General features: G+C 41.0%; 2 protein-coding genes across 3 annotated transcripts; one reads left to right on the forward strand and one right to left on the reverse strand.

The window, feature by feature from the left end:
* Window positions 1-1,970: 1,970 nt before the first annotated feature.
* On the reverse strand, window positions 1,971-7,235 carry NIF3L1 (NGG1 interacting factor 3 like 1). Its single transcript, XM_009684278.2, has 6 exons — window positions 6,809-7,235; window positions 6,005-6,170; window positions 5,451-5,577; window positions 4,938-5,076; window positions 3,457-3,540; window positions 1,971-2,396 (listed from the first exon to the last, which is right to left on the reverse strand). The coding sequence occupies exons 1-6, from the start codon at window positions 7,233-7,235 to the stop codon at window positions 2,212-2,214; spliced, it is 1,128 nt and encodes a 375-aa protein (XP_009682573.1). The 3' UTR covers window positions 1,971-2,211.
* Window positions 7,026-14,494, forward strand: PPIL3 (peptidylprolyl isomerase like 3). 2 transcript variants are annotated; one of them, XM_068948180.1, is made up of 8 exons: window positions 7,026-7,391; window positions 7,861-7,924; window positions 8,273-8,319; window positions 9,693-9,767; window positions 11,331-11,424; window positions 12,012-12,079; window positions 12,536-12,654; window positions 14,080-14,494. In XM_068948180.1, exons 3-8 carry the CDS (start codon window positions 8,317-8,319, stop codon window positions 14,204-14,206), a joined length of 486 nt encoding a protein of 161 aa, XP_068804281.1. In that variant the 5' UTR covers window positions 7,026-7,391; window positions 7,861-7,924; window positions 8,273-8,316; the 3' UTR covers window positions 14,207-14,494. The 2 variants fall into 2 exon arrangements, with proteins under 2 accessions (XP_068804281.1, XP_009682571.1); XM_009684276.2 differs by lacking the exon at window positions 7,026-7,391 and adding an exon at window positions 7,424-7,698.
* Window positions 14,495-15,329: the final 835 nt, after the last annotated feature.

A 15,329-nucleotide genomic window follows, 5' to 3' on the forward strand; every position in this document is an offset into this window, starting at 1 on the left:
ACAGTGACTCTCTCTGGAGTTTCTGTAACTTGAGATTTAATTTATATTTTGAATACATATGGAAGACACTGCCTAATGTGTTTATAGATAGTGATGGAATTGCACATTTTCAGTGTAATTAAATCAGGTTTTCTAGATGTGAAATTTACTTGAACACAGTGCAGTAGTCAGCCTGACTTTAGATTTATTAATTTATTAGCTAACAGTTTTGGTAGACTATCAAATGTCCAAGCAGGCCAGGAACAGGGCTGCAGGAGTTATCACCCATCTGCTAAGAAAAGGTTAACTTTGAATCATTTCTTGGCTGTCGCTGACTGTGATGCAATCATGCAGGCTAAATTACTGTGAATTAATTCCTGTGGATTTTGTGTTAAAATGTTTCAGTTTGAATTTGTGCTGTTCCTGGATGACTGCCCCATCTATGCATTAATTTTCTGTCTCTTTCATTCTGTGTATGTACTAAGGATACCAGCTCTTCGGTGTGGGTCTGGTAGCATTTCAATGTCTTTTGCAGCAAGAAGACATTTCTTCTTTCCTTTACTGGAGCAAGAAGACATTTCTTATCCTTCTGAACCCTACCTTTGCCTGTTTCTCAGCTTACTTAGAGGTACTCATGGTATTGATAATCCTAGAGTTACTCACCTCTTTCCAGTTAAATACAACCAGAACAAGACGTGCACTTATTTTTAGTTAAAGCATCATCTGCATTATAGTGTCTCAGAATTAATCCTTTTTTTTTTCTACTAGAAAAATTACAACATAAGCACTGATTCCGGCTGAGGCAACACTGTCTACTACTATGAACGTTGCCCAGAGATAATGTTTAATTACATGATTCCAATTAATTTAAAGAACATTGCACAAGAGGGCAAAGTAATGTGCAAAAGAGGGGGCTTAAAATGCTTCACTAGCGTGCTTAAGTTGTATTAAAGTACAGCTTGTGGTGATAAGCCTTTAGTCACAGAATCACATCAAAGTCCTGGAGACACTGCCTACAAAACGGCCTCAATGCCAGGTGCACTGGGAAAAGTTTGATAGTGCAGTGTCTTCTAGGCATTTCACTGGGGCAGTGCTAGTAATACTGTTTATGCTGGGGAAGGCCACGGTCTTTAGTTACCCTTCCTTAGCCAAAGGAAAGAGGGAGATGTCTAAGTTATGGGGAAATATTACCTGGAATTCTAATGATTTTAGCCACTGCAACTAAATCTTCCTGCAGTCCTGAGACAAAGTCCTAAATTAGGTTTGCATAGGACTCTAATGCACTGAGTTGCTTTGTGCCGCATGATAAAGACATTGCTAAATGAGCCAGTTTTATTAACTACACTTAAAAGGATGATGTTGCCAAGATCTTTACAAGTTTGCGATAGAAGTATTTTTAGTTTGTTTTAATATTCTGATATGCACATATCTACAGATCGTAAGATAATGCAGCTGGTAGATTTTTCCTTTTCAGAAACTAACTTGATATAAAACCCAAGCATTATGGATGGTGGAGATAACACTTGTTCACTTTTATAATCCTGTAATTAAAGGAGCCATAGGTCTATAAACTGTTTTTTAAAAAAAGTAACAAATGCATATTAAATTCATCTGTTGTATGGTTAAGGAAATGAGTTATAATCTTCCAAAGCTTCTTCAATAGGGAATCGCTCTATTAAGAAGCCTTAAAAGTTGCCTTAATGGTAGATTTTGCAGTTAAATACTAGTACCAAATACCGGAATCGTGTTCTATATCTGTATATGAGTGTTCCCTAATAAAACTGATAATGCAAATCAATGATCCATACTCTTTCATTAACTATTATCATGAGACTTTATCAGCTAAAATATCAGTGGCTTGTACTGACACAATTAGATGTAGCTCCAGTAGGACAGAACTGCTGCGTTACCTTAAAAATGGAGCATAAGTCAGGTTTTTATAGCGTATACAAACCAATGCTTTAGATGTTATGGTTTTCAAATATATATAATTAGAGTAATTAGTAAGAGTAACTTTATTTGAGTGCAGCCTGATAGTTGAGTAAACTAGCCTTCATTAGCGCAATTATTATTTTTCTGATAGATGACTATATATATCCAAAACTTTGGAGCGCGTAATACAATTCTAAACTGAACAAATTCAGAGTATCTTAATTAAGTTTACATTTGGATGGGTCTGTGCAAAATACTGTGAAATTCTTGACTGCGTACTGTCGCTCCTGGTTTTTTTTTCTATGCCACCTGGAGGGGATCTCTGTCTTTTTCAGACACAATTATGTTGATCTTGTTCTGTAGATGGATAGCTAGTGTGTCACGCAGCTCTGACAAGAAGCCTCGCTCAGTGTTACTGTGCTCACACAGAATAACGCTTATCCCATTGGCAACAGCATCCAGAACGTCATGGTGGGACATCTCTCCTGCCATTTTGAGAAAGAAATGCCATGTAGATTGCAAACAGTACAGATTGAGGTAACCAGTCCTTTGCAATGTATGCACAGTCTTAGCTAGAAGCTATGAAGGTGTAACAGGGGAAGACGCCAGAAGCTCATAAGGGGGACTGCAGTACATTTGGCTCTGTTAAGAGTACGGCACACTCCTCATTTTAGGAAAGACAGGTCAGAATTTTGCAGAGAATATTGTAAACCCACTGTGCCCCATGAAGGACTTTTGGCCTATGTCCCTACTGTACAGTTGAGATAAAGCCACACAAATTCCTTGCCCTCTTTAAAACAGTGGTAGATTCTGCCACTTTGGGCAGGAAATAAGAGTGTGCAGAGTGGTTTGCAGGTGGATTGTCTGGTTGTCACGCATCAACTCAAGTGGGTTGCAGGGATGGAGGGCAGTACTGGGGAAACTTCATGCAGAAGGGGGCTGAGGGTCACCTCTGCAGGGCCCGTATGTAAGGGGAAGATAGGACCTGCCTTGCTAAAGGAATCGCTCAAATGAAATACTGCAGAATACTAGGCACCCCTTGCATCATGAAGCAAGCTGTGAGGAGTACCGTCCCACTGTCAGAAATAGGTTAACTGACTAAGGGACTCTTTGGTCAAATACAGTATGGCAATTGTTACGCATCTTCCCTTGGAAGATTCTGTAGACGACACTACATTCCATTTTCCGTTAGGGAACTCTGTAGGGAACTGAGGAAATACGTTTTATGTTGCCAAAGGAAAAATGCACTTGAAACACACAAGTTGAAATAGACTCTGCTATCAAACACGGATTTTGTGTTTAAATAATGCACATATATAACACAACGTTTTACGTCAAATAACCTTCACTGTGCCACAAAGCTATCTGATGCATGTTACCTCGACTTTGCTCTTACTCTTCTATCATTCCAATGACTGATTATTTCTCAATTATATAAAGTTATTCTGGCCAAATCTTTAAACAGCCAGTCAACTCTTTTTTTTTTTTTTTTCTTCCTAGTGACTATTTTTATAAAGATAAGGAAGCAGCAACATAATCTCTTACCTGTGAGATAGAGGTCAGCTTCCACCCCCTTCAGGACGCTGCTTCCAGAACCAGCACATAGAGCAGCTTTCTTCACTGGCGATTCTGCAGGATACAAGGTGCCACAGTTGAACTCCCTTCCCTCTGTTCAGCCTTCGTGCCAGTATTACTATTAATTGTTTTGCAGTAACTATTGCCCTAATTTTAGTGTCAATGTAAATTTGTTGGAAAAAGAGACAGATCTGTCAGTTGGAAAGACTGACATGGGCAAAAACATTTCTGATAAGAGAGCAAAATCCTCTGCCTGCCAAAAAGATACGTAGTTTTTTTTAAAAAGGGGCAGGAGCTTTTGCAGAAAAATACAGCACAAGGGCTGGCTGCTGGCCACTGTGGCTTAATTCTCTCCTAGTGAGCTGTTAATCATTAGGTTTCTGAATCCTTTCATAGGCTGCTACTGTTTCCAGGACTATCGTGTTCCACTGTATTTGTTTTCCTAACTAAGGATGCCACAAAGGCAGCATTTTGTCTTATGAGATATACTTGCTCCTAACTGTTAGCTCACAGAAGTCCAATCTCAGTGCAAGCTGAGAGCTGCTCTATGCCATTAAAAATGTGCCCATTTGCCATGATTGCTGACTCCAGTCTAATAGGTACGTTAAAAATGACAGTAAATTTAATTCTCCGTGTATCTTAAGTTCAATACAGCATGTGGAATTAAGAGAAGAATTTTCAAAGTGTATTCCAGTTTTACAATAAGTTGCCATGCAATTACTGTGGATTTAAGTGGAGTCACTCTACTGCAATCCCATAGAACACTGAGCAGCTTCAGAATAAAGGTTTTTGTTTTAATGTAATTGGTAGTATCAGAGGCTTCTAAGAAGATTTCTCTCTCCTGAGGACATTTTTATAAAAAGGTGTGAACAAATTTGCTCTCACAGATTCTAATAGCTGTGTTCCTTGGAGATTAGGATAGATAACTGCAGTAAGAGGACCTCTGCTCCAGGTTTTACTGCTGACCCACTGTTTGACCTAGGGTAGCTAACTTCTCTTCTCCTATTCCTCTTTCAATGAAACATGGATAGCTACAGGTTTGTAAGAATACTATAAAGCATCTTATTATTTTAAGGTGCTTTGCATCTTAACATTCAGTCACAAAAGGGAGTAAAGTGATAGGCATTTGTGTCTGAAATCTTGGGGAAAAAAGTCTTAGTCATATTAGGCAAATTATGAAAAAAGATGTCTCACGTTCAGCTTGTGCTGCCCTTCCTCCGCAGTGACAACCAGCATAATGCAGAACTTGTAGCCAGAAGTACAGATAACATTTTTGTGTGTGACGGTATCACATAAATTCTAAAAAGCTGTCTCTTTAATCGTGCTTCATACTACTGGGAAGCAAACCTGTTCAAAGCAGCAGTATTTCACACACCCACACACGCATTCACTCTCTTCATATTCCTGGAACACTAGTTTTAATGTCCAGTCAAACTTGCAAGCTTATTTACCTAGTGTCTTCCCCATTCCCACAGCTAGGCGGATGTGGGTTAATTTTAGGTGCCTTTTAATACGCTCGATTATGGCTAACAAGGAGACTGGCTCACTCAATGTGCACAGACGTCCCATTCCAGTATGTGGAAGAAGAGGCTGAAGAGAAGAGAAATTAAAATTACTCTGAGAAAGCTGACTCCAGAAGCTCACGTTGCTTTTCATAACTATAGAAAGGTGAGCATATTGGGTATTAAGAATGAAGTCATCTGAACTTTGCAAAAGAAACATATACATGATGTTCTAGAATGTAAAGAAGTAACTTCGCTAGCTATTGGAATCGTTTTAAGAATTAGTACAGGTCACGCAGATATTTTCACTGTTTTGAAAAATGTGTGTGGTTTCAAATCCCCACAGGCCAGTATTTCAGAGCACTGACAGGTAGCATGGGAAAACTGTGATGACTATTAGATTTCAGTCTTTACGGCAGTCAGCTCACGCAAGTAACACATTCACTGCATTTTTTTTTTTACCTTTTCTAATAACAAAATCTCAGTCTTGTGATAAAGAAGGCTGTTCTTGGACAATAATGCCACCACCTCCAGCAGTGCTTTCTGAGAGCAGTTTAAACTGACTCGTGTTTGTTCTTCACCTTCAACCCTGAGGAAAGATATATTTTGGGCTTGCTAGGAAAACAGATAAAATTTCAGCATCGTGTTAACAGAATATAAAGCCATTCTATCACAGAGAAAGGGAAAAAGGAGACAAGGTAATAGTCTAGCCTACTCTTATGGAAAAAACAAATATGGAAATTTAACTCAACTGTCCTCATTGAATTTCCTGTTACAACTCTTCCTTACCATCTCTAGTCCATGTGATGCTACACTGAGTTGCTAGTTACCATTTAGTATAACCTCACATGGACTGATCAGAAAAGAATAATTATCCTGTGAACTTCTAGATCTTTTCTGAAAGAATAGCAGCAAGACACAGAGGAAGAAAATGACTACAATGGTAAAATACAGTTCTGGCAATGTATTCTTTCAAGCAACAGAAAGAAGACAACATTAGAGAGTGAAGCAGATACCTGGCGGGGAGAGTAGTGACAGAGGAGATCTCTGGGATGCCTTTGATTTTGGACAGCAGTGTCTCTAGATGCTCACCGTTGTCTACGCAGAATTCTACCCGGTGGGTGCCCTCCGCTGGATAGCTTGGAGCAGCCGATGGATGCAGTGGGACGGACGTACAGGCTCCTGAGAAAACAGCACACAAGGTTTGCTTCGCTGTAAAGTTGGATTAGTATCCTTATGCTGATTTAACAGAGGGAGAAGTGACAAATGGAAAATGCTTAGTGACTTATCCAAAAGGGATGCAACTTTGAGCAAATTTTGCATCTGAATCCATTTTCCATGACCAGAACTAGGGCCTCTTGCCCTGTTGTCTTCATTGGGCACAGTCTATTCTAAGTGCAGATACCTTGATGGATATATATTATTTGTACCTTCTTGAAGCCATTCAAGTTCTCCCCTAAAAAATGCACATAAAATTTTAAGTTTCTGGTTTGGAAATCAGGCTGGAAAAAACATAGCTGTTTTCATTTATGAGCTACAACACAGAATAAAAATCTAAAGGATTTCAGCTATCTAAAGTGCTGTGGGAACTACTAGACTTTGCACTTTATAAATCAGTGTCAGTGATTTAAAGTCAGCAGTTTAAACTCTTCAATCAAGGTATGCAATAAACATGCTGCACCAGCTCTAACTACATCCAGTAGCGCAAGCATGCATCTGAAAATGTCCACAGGTATTTGTACCTGGTACATCTCACCAAGATAAATTCTCTAAAATAAGCTTAGCGTACTTAGAAGTACTGGAAAAATATTTAACCTCACCAAGTCCCTTTGTTAGCCAGTTATTGACTCCATGAGGTATGGCGTCGTACGCGGTGTGCGGGGAGTAAATCCCGATTCTGTGCTCCAGAGCGCGGACCACCAGCCGCTCCTTCCAGGTCTTCCACGTTACTCGCTTGAGTGGCGTGAATATGGGAGGGTGGTAAGAAAGGATGAGATCTGCCTTCTTCTGCACTGCCTCCTCCATCACCCCCTCCGTGAGGTCGTTAGTTAGGAAAAGGGTGTTGACAGCGTGGGGAGGGCTCGGTTCCACCAGCAGCCCCACGTTGTCCCAGCTTTCGGCTAGAGAGAGGGAAGCGAAGTCGTTGAGGGCGGACACGAGCTCCCCGAGATTCATGGCGGAGCGGGAAGGCCAGCGGCCCAGGGGCCTGATGCCACGGCAAAGGAGCCGCCTGCAAGGCGGCAGCATGCGGCGACCTGCGGAGGGGCGGGGAAAAGGCAAAGGGAAGAAGACTGGGTAATTCCTCAGCTGAAACAGCAGCCTCTGAGCATGCGGGCTGACCGCCGCTGCGGAGGGCCCTTCCGGCGAAACCTCGGAAACTACCTAGCAGAGTACTGCGAAACGGTACCGAAAGTGTTACAGCCTCATCGGTTTCCACGCGCGAAAAACGAGCCGCGGCCACCGCCGCGAGGAGCGCCTGCCTCTCGCGCTGGGCGACGGCACCAAGGCAGCGGGGAGCAGCGGCCGCCGCGCTACCGCCATCTCCGGGCGGGCCGCGACCGTTAACGCCCCCCCACACCCCCCGACCGTTAACGCCCCCGTCCCGCGCGGTCGCCGCGCCTGCGCTGAGCGGGGCGGTCTCTCCCCGGCGGCGGCGAGGGCGGCGGCGTGGGCTCGGGGTTTTGGAGAAAGCGGCCCTGGGCAGCGCTAGGTTTGTACGAGGCCCCCATGTGGCCAGGCGAAAGTGAGCCCTGGCTCGGCCACGCTAGCGGCCGCTGGGCTCCCTCGCGGTGACTTTATCGTCACAATTCGAAACGTCTTATTTAAAAATGTGAATAGCTTAAAAAATGTTTGCTCCTGTGCTTGGATGCAGGTACCTGTTCGTCGCAGGCGCTGACAGCCACCAGAAGGTGGCTCCAGATTAAACTTCTGTGCAGGTACTGGCATGCGTTTGGTTTTTTTTTAATCTGTTAACCTTTGTGATGCATATAAGCCTAATCCCTGAAAAAGTTGTGATTGTTTAGTATCAGCTCTTACGAAAGGCTATTTTTTGTCCCTGCTCTTTCTCTGAACTGTTTTTTTCTACTCTTTTCTAGTTCTTTATGTGCTGGTTAGTTACATAATGTAAGTAAAATGTTGAGCCACACAGCGTGACTTGAGTGACCCTGTAAAAGTGTACTGTGGAAAAGCTGATCATTTCAGTAACCACACAAATATTTTAGAATCAGAAAGAACTGGGGACTGGTGGGAAAAAACCCAACAAATTGCATATGTTTTCTTTGCAGGAACTTGCTATATACAAATTACCTCAGCTTTTTGATGAGCAGACATGGTGAGATCAGTATCACTTTTTATATTCTTTCTGATTTTCTTAAATCGTGATACTTTGAAAAGTGCATAGCTGCTCTGCGTGCCAAGTGATTATGCGTTTTACTTTGACGTTGTGAAGAATTTGTGATGAAAAGCTCTGCTTTCCATTTCAGACTTTACACAAAATACTGTGAAAAGGAGAATATGTCAGTGTTATTGTTCCGTCAATCTAAATATACAATTAGACTTCTAAGACATTACGATTTAATCCTAATTTGACTAATATTTGGTCATCTAGTTTGATTTCTTCTACTACAGAAGCACTGTTCAAGTTGCAAGCACAAAGCTCTGCTTGAATATACGTAAGCTTCTACAATTGTAGGCTTTTGAAAATGTATCTGTCGAGAAATAAAGATAAGACTATATCTTAAACTGGTTGTACAACTTTTATAGTATCTTCATGGACATTGCAAGCAACTATCTTTTCTTCTTTACTTGTATACCAAGTTTTTAAATGTATTTGCATTATCTGTGTTATATATTACTTGCTATGCATATGATATGTGATATTATTTAACATATGAATATAAAAACACCCACACGTGTGTGTGTGTGTATGTGTGTGTGTATATATATATATATATATGTATGTATGTATGTAACAGTATGCCGGCATCAACACGATGCTGATTCTTATTAGTCTTTTTGTGCATATATCCCCAGTATATCCCCACAGTAAATCATCTTTGCATAGTTTAGCACTTTCTTTGGGAGTACTGTGAGGTTTTGGGGCCCATAGAAAGACATCTGCATTGATGGCTGGGTCACTGGCCTCTTAAAATTTAATAAGGCTATTTATAAACTCTGAAGAGAAGTGCATAATTTTGCGGACATACTCGTTTGTGAGGGCAGATTATTTACGGTGCCATTCAGAACTATCCTGATATCACTCAAAAGGCTGCAGTCTAGTGATGCACAGCACTTGTTCCTCTGGCTGTAAACCAGTGAGGTACGTGCAGCACGCTTTCATCTCACGAAACAGAAATAAACTCAGTTCTTCAACTTGTGCAAACGTGTGACTGAGTAGGTTCAGTTTACCTGTGACTTTATGCAGATAAATAACATATCTTTGGAGAGTAGCAGCATGCATCTGAGCTCCATTACCGTGGAGAACGTGATTTGTCCTGAAACTACTGAATCCAGTGCTCTCTGATGGTTTCACTGGAAACGTAGATGGTCTGTGACGGTAGCCTTGCTTAGGACCAGGTATTGAAACAATGATTATATGCAGTGGGAAGTTGCTTGCACTCTTGGTAGGACCGGGAAATAAAAGAGAGTGTACAGCTGTTTGTATTTCATTGGTGGTTTAATTATTATTTTCTGCCTCTTGTTCAGGCTGTCACGCTGCACACTGACGTAGGAGATATTAAAATAGAATTATTCTGTGAGCGAACACCGAAAACTTGCGAAGTAAGTCACGTAACAGGAGCGGGATTGTGTAGTATTGAAAGAAAGCAGTAGAAGTAGTGAAGATCATAGAGAAGGTGAAATGAGTGTTCCAATTCATTGTTTTATATAATGGAATATTGACATTCTAAGCTGGTGCAGTGCCTGGTTCAGCTTGTGGAACTTGTTGTGTACTGTGTTGTACTGTCTAGAGCTTTGCTGTCTGTTTCTTTCCAGCTGAGGTTTAGCTAAGGGCCACTTCTCTCCGAGTTATAGCATCTCCCAAAGTGTCCTTTGCCCTTAAGGGGAAACGTGGGACTTTGCCTGGGATTCCCAAACTTCCCTGGGTTTGCCCATACTCATATAAAACTTTACTTTTTAAAAAGAAGTGAGAAGCGCTCACAGTTTGTCAGAGACCCCAGTTTTCCTTTGTGCAATAAACTTAAGCTTAAATTGAAAGTAATTTTTAACTAACTGTGCTCAGGCTTGGCTATGGATTGCAAAGTTACGGTACAGTTTAAAAAAAAAATAAAAATATTGAATGCAAGGGATGCCTCTGAGCATGTCTCAAGAATCCCTGTGTTTGTTCCTTAACTCAGAGGACCTTGTGCTGTAAGCTTTGTTTAAAATCCTTTGCATCTGTGACTGTGTCAAAGGAACTGTGTCTTAACCATGATTTGAGAATGACTATCGTGTGCGAAGAGAGGATTCTCAGAGTACTGATTCTTTAACCTGTCCTTAGCCAGGACAGTAGGAAACTTGAGTCTGTGGGAAACCAAGAAAACAGGAGCTCTAAACACAAACTGCGATGTCTTGAAACTGCATATTGTAAAAGACTTTTCTCATGGTGTTATTTACAGCCATGTCTGTTTTGGTTGTAAATGCCACACATGATGTTTTAATGGTAGTTTTAAGGGTTATGACCTCAAAGTAGCTTTTAAATGAACTTTTTGCTTTATTTTGTAATTCTGTAGTTTTAATGTTTGCTTAAGCCAGGAATAAGTACTGTTCTAGTTGAAAATTTTTAAATTTTAAAATCTTAGGATCTTCCTGGTTTCAGCTGCAACACTTTCATCTTACGTTCTGGGCAGCCCACATTTACATTTCAGTGAAATAGTGTATCTTGAAGGACTTTTTCCTTGCGAAACGGTGAACAATTCTTGTCCGTATGCAAATAGTGGTTCCTCAGCTATCTGAGGTATGAGGTCCTTTAAAAAAGATACATGTTCCTGCACTGAGCTGAAGGAGAATATTTATGAAGCCCCCATCAGATGCATTTTCTCTGTGATGCTCTACGTAGGCAGCATCTGTGTTGCTTTGTTGATTTTAATGTAACGTATAGACCATACTTACTGGATTCGGTACTGTTTTGTAACTGTGGCAAGCCCTGAAAAGGGAAGGGAAAGACCTGAGGGTTATTTGTATCTTTTAATAGCCACCAATAGTCTGTGGCAGTTGACTAATGCCGTGACATGCTCACAGTGCAAAGCAGAGTCAGAAGAGCTAGTCTTGTCGGTGCTGTGGTTTTGGCTACAGAGGATATTATTTCTGACTTGTTTGCTAACGTGCTGTGTTTCATTTCCTTAGAATTTCCTGGCGCTTTGTGCTAGTAACTACTACAATGGCTGCGTATTTCACCGGAATATAAAGGGCTTCATGGTTCAGACAGGGGATCCATTAGGTAAATCCTTCTGTCGGAGATGGGATGCAACATAAGAATTACTGTATTGTTGATAGAAGGTTTAATGATGTAGCTAGTTTTCTTTGCTGAGTTTACAGAAGAGCAGCCATTGCCCTACCTCCAGACAATCAAGCAGTGGTAAAGCGTTGTACAGACTTTAATTTTTCCAGCCGTCTTCACTGAATAGGATGGTTCTGCTGACTCACCAGCGCTTGCACAGGCAGTAGTTGTTATTCTGGTTTCTGCCTAAAAGGCTACGCTGCCTCTAAAAATTCTCTCTAGCGTTTTGGGAAATGGAATAGACAGTGTCAACTATTTAGGAGAAAGTCAGATTCGCCTGTGTGTCTATTTGCACTCGTATTGAATTGAATTTGAGGATATCTGTTTTTTGTTCTGCTACTTAATAGTCATTGTTTATATTATTGAGTTGGTGCTCTGCTCAGTATCGAGACATGAGAACCTGAGCCCTGCCTCAAGCAGTTTATAGTGTTTCTAGTGTGTTTGTTGTAATGTGTTCGAATGATGCATCATTTCTGAATTTTTTCAGTCTGAGAATCCAATAATCTATTGTAGTACTTCTTTATCAGGCACTGGGAAAGGAGGTAACAGCATCTGGGGCAGGAAGTTTGAAGATGAATTCAGTGAATATCTGAAGGTATTTCTGTGCTGTCAATATGCAGCTATGTTTTCACATACATTTTCGTTACAGGCTGGAGAATGATCAATGTTGTGTTGCGCTAGATTAAATACCCGTTTTGTAATTGTGAAATAAAGCGTAAGCGCACAGCGAAGCGATGTTATTAAGTCTTGTTACTGAAATAGGAACACTCATTTCTGTACTTCACAAGTTAGATTTGAGGTTCTCGTCACTGAGAACAGAAGTAGGAAGAATTTGTAACACGGTATTTCTCATTCACTGAGGGCAAAGAAGTCATCTTGCGTTGTAAGAGCAGATTTGAGGAGCTGATTATGGGTGGTGATGGACTGTATTAGCAACCAACGTTTGTTTTCACTAATGATATTGAGGTGGAGAACTAAGTCGTTAAGCGTTTTGTACAGTTGAAATCCTGCTTTCACAGGTTCACGCTGAGGTTTTTTCCCCTTCTTTCAGCACAGTGTCCGTGGAGTTGTTTCAATGGCCAACAATGGTCCGAATACCAATGGATCGCAGTTCTTCATCACTTATGCCAAGCAACCGCACCTGGATATGAAGTATACTGTCTTTGGGAAGTGAGTGATCCAACCATATGCCTCCTTGTCAGTGTGTGAAGGATCTGAATATTTCAGGGCACGTGCAACGCAATTTGAGAACTTACGTGGCAGAAGCCTTTACAATCTTGGATGTGTCTATATAAATGTATGATCTTGCACTGTCACCAGAATTGCTTGGCCCAAAATACTGCCCCGTTTTTTCTTAGTAGTAGGAAATTCAGTGGAAATAGGCATATCAAAAATAATATCAAGAATGGAGCTAGGGTTTTTTGTACTAGCCGTTCCAACTTGCATCCATTTGGGCACGGGTGAGAAGGCAAGTCGGAACGGCTAAGTACAAAAACACCCAACTCCATTCTTGATATTATTTCTCTGTCTCAAACTCATGGTAATGGCTTTTCTTTTGCTTGTTGCTGAAAGGCCTCTTGTGTACAAGTGAATCTGTTGAGCAAAAATTGCTTTCATCAAATAGAGTTAAAGAGTCGAAGTAAGCTAGTGAAATTTGAAAACTGCATTTTTACCATTTGTACTGTTTATAGGCATGTAAGCATAAGGGTTCTTTCATCTCTTGAGTTTGTTTAGATGTGGGATTGAAAGTCGTTTTTTGGATGTCTCTTTCTCAGAAAAGAATAGAGGCTCTGATAGATGAACTTGGCCAGATTTGCAGCGACAGTTGAAGATAACTGTTGCCGCAGTTGCAGAATCAGCTAAGCAGAATACACGTCCATGCTCGAGCCACAGTCCGGCATCCTAGATTTAAAGAATTGATGAATGTGGCAGTGAATTGAGTGGTGAATGGCATGTCATGTGTTCTGCCAACCCCGTTCCTGGGCTAATAAACTGTCAAGATTTAGCAGAGCTAATTATTTAAACTGAAAAGGTAAGGGGTTTATTAGAACAATTCAGCTTGCCACTTCTTCGGCCTGAACAGGAATCCAAAAGCCTAAATGCATCTGTGCCATTAGATTTACACAGTTATAAGTGGTCAGTCCAATGCTGCCTTGGAGCCGTAAGGTTAGAAATTATAATCTCACATTTGGAATCTGATTTTTCCAGCCGTGGGATTTCAGTAGTTCACAGTCAAGTCTGGTATGACCAGTATCTTCCTACTAGTCAAACCTATACTATGATCAGTCAGTCCTGCCTGCCAGGAAGTGGAGCCAGGGTCTTTTTAGCTACAGTTGGTATAAAATAGGATACGGTCAGGTCAGTGGGAATTACTTGTATCTTTTATCAGAATCTCTCCTGGATGCTTAAAATTCTCTTTCAGTATAGCTCATAATACTATGCTTAAGGTGTTGGCTGCCTTATTTGCATCATTTGCTTGCCAAGCCCTTGCTCTGTGGTACCTTGACTCACTGTAAAGTGCTTTGAGATACCTCAAGTATAAAAGTTCAGTTATTCATTAGAAGGAGCTTCCTAGCAGTCCTGCTTTTCTTTCAGAGTTATTGATGGCTTGGAGACCCTGGATGAGCTGGAGAAGCTGCCTGTGAACGAAAAAACCTACCGACCTCTTAATGATGTTCGCATTAAAGACATCACAATTCATGCCAACCCTTTTGCTCTGTAGCCACAAAGTGCCACGACACATTCTTTAGAGACTGGTCAGAATGACTGCTGGATTATGGTGTTTAAAATGTCATTACAAAGAGTTACTCAAAGTGGATCATCATACCTTTGCTCCTTGAATGCAGGACTTTGAGGAGTTGTGACATTGTCTGGGAGTTGTCACAGGGGAGTCTTATGCTTCAGAAGCCATTTTTTCCAGAATATCTTCCAGGATTTTGACTCTAACGCTTTGCTTTTTGTACGTGTAAAATAAGGAAAGACTTTTAAATATATGTATATTTTTTGCAAATATTTGATTTCTGCCTCGTCTTTCTAAGTGATATGCTGAAACAGGTCTTTGGCTAGAATTTCATTCTAGCAGTTTTCTGAAACTTTCCTGGGTAAACTCCAACATTCCTCACTCTACTATTTTTTTAGAAAACTGAGTAAAACATGTACTTTTTTCCTCTAGGTGAGAGCGATGTCATAGATAGAGGAATCCTTTCTCTGCTAGTGGATTGAAAGACCATGTTTAGATGAGTGCTTGCTCCTGTACTACTGTGTTGGAGTGGTTACCTCTTCAGCCTCCCCAAAAGGTAGATCAGAAACAGTTGCCTCTGCCTCAGGCACAGAGTTTTTAGGATGAAACTGTAAGTGTTTGCGTCTTTGCATAGATGTTGTTCGAAACGAGGTAACCATGGATTTACTGTAACTCGTTTTTCATCCCTTTATTGCACAAACAATAGGGGGTAAACACAACAAAGAGTAGTGACAAAGACCGCGATCAGACTTCTCACTGAGAATATCCTGATACCCTCAAAATAATAAAACATATTGTGGCCGAGATGTTGTTGAAGGCTGTCGTACGTGTTAGCGGTGAGATTGTCAGAACCCCTCCTAGTACTAAATGACAGAAGAGGACAGAGGGTCTGTGAGAAGTGGTGGTTTGCACAGCAAAGTACTAGTTGAAATAGTAAAAATAGTTGGTGACCACGCTGGCCTCAAATAAGAATGTCTGCAAAAAGGTATAGAGATATCTGGATATTGATGGGAGGGGGTGCAAGAATATATATTATGTGTGTGTGTGTGTGTACATATAGATGTGTGTATATATATGTATAGGGATGCATAAATACGTCTGTGTT

Source organism: Struthio camelus, chromosome 6, assembly GCF_040807025.1.
Source record: "Struthio camelus isolate bStrCam1 chromosome 6, bStrCam1.hap1, whole genome shotgun sequence".
Lineage (NCBI taxonomy): Eukaryota > Metazoa > Chordata > Aves > Struthioniformes > Struthionidae > Struthio > Struthio camelus.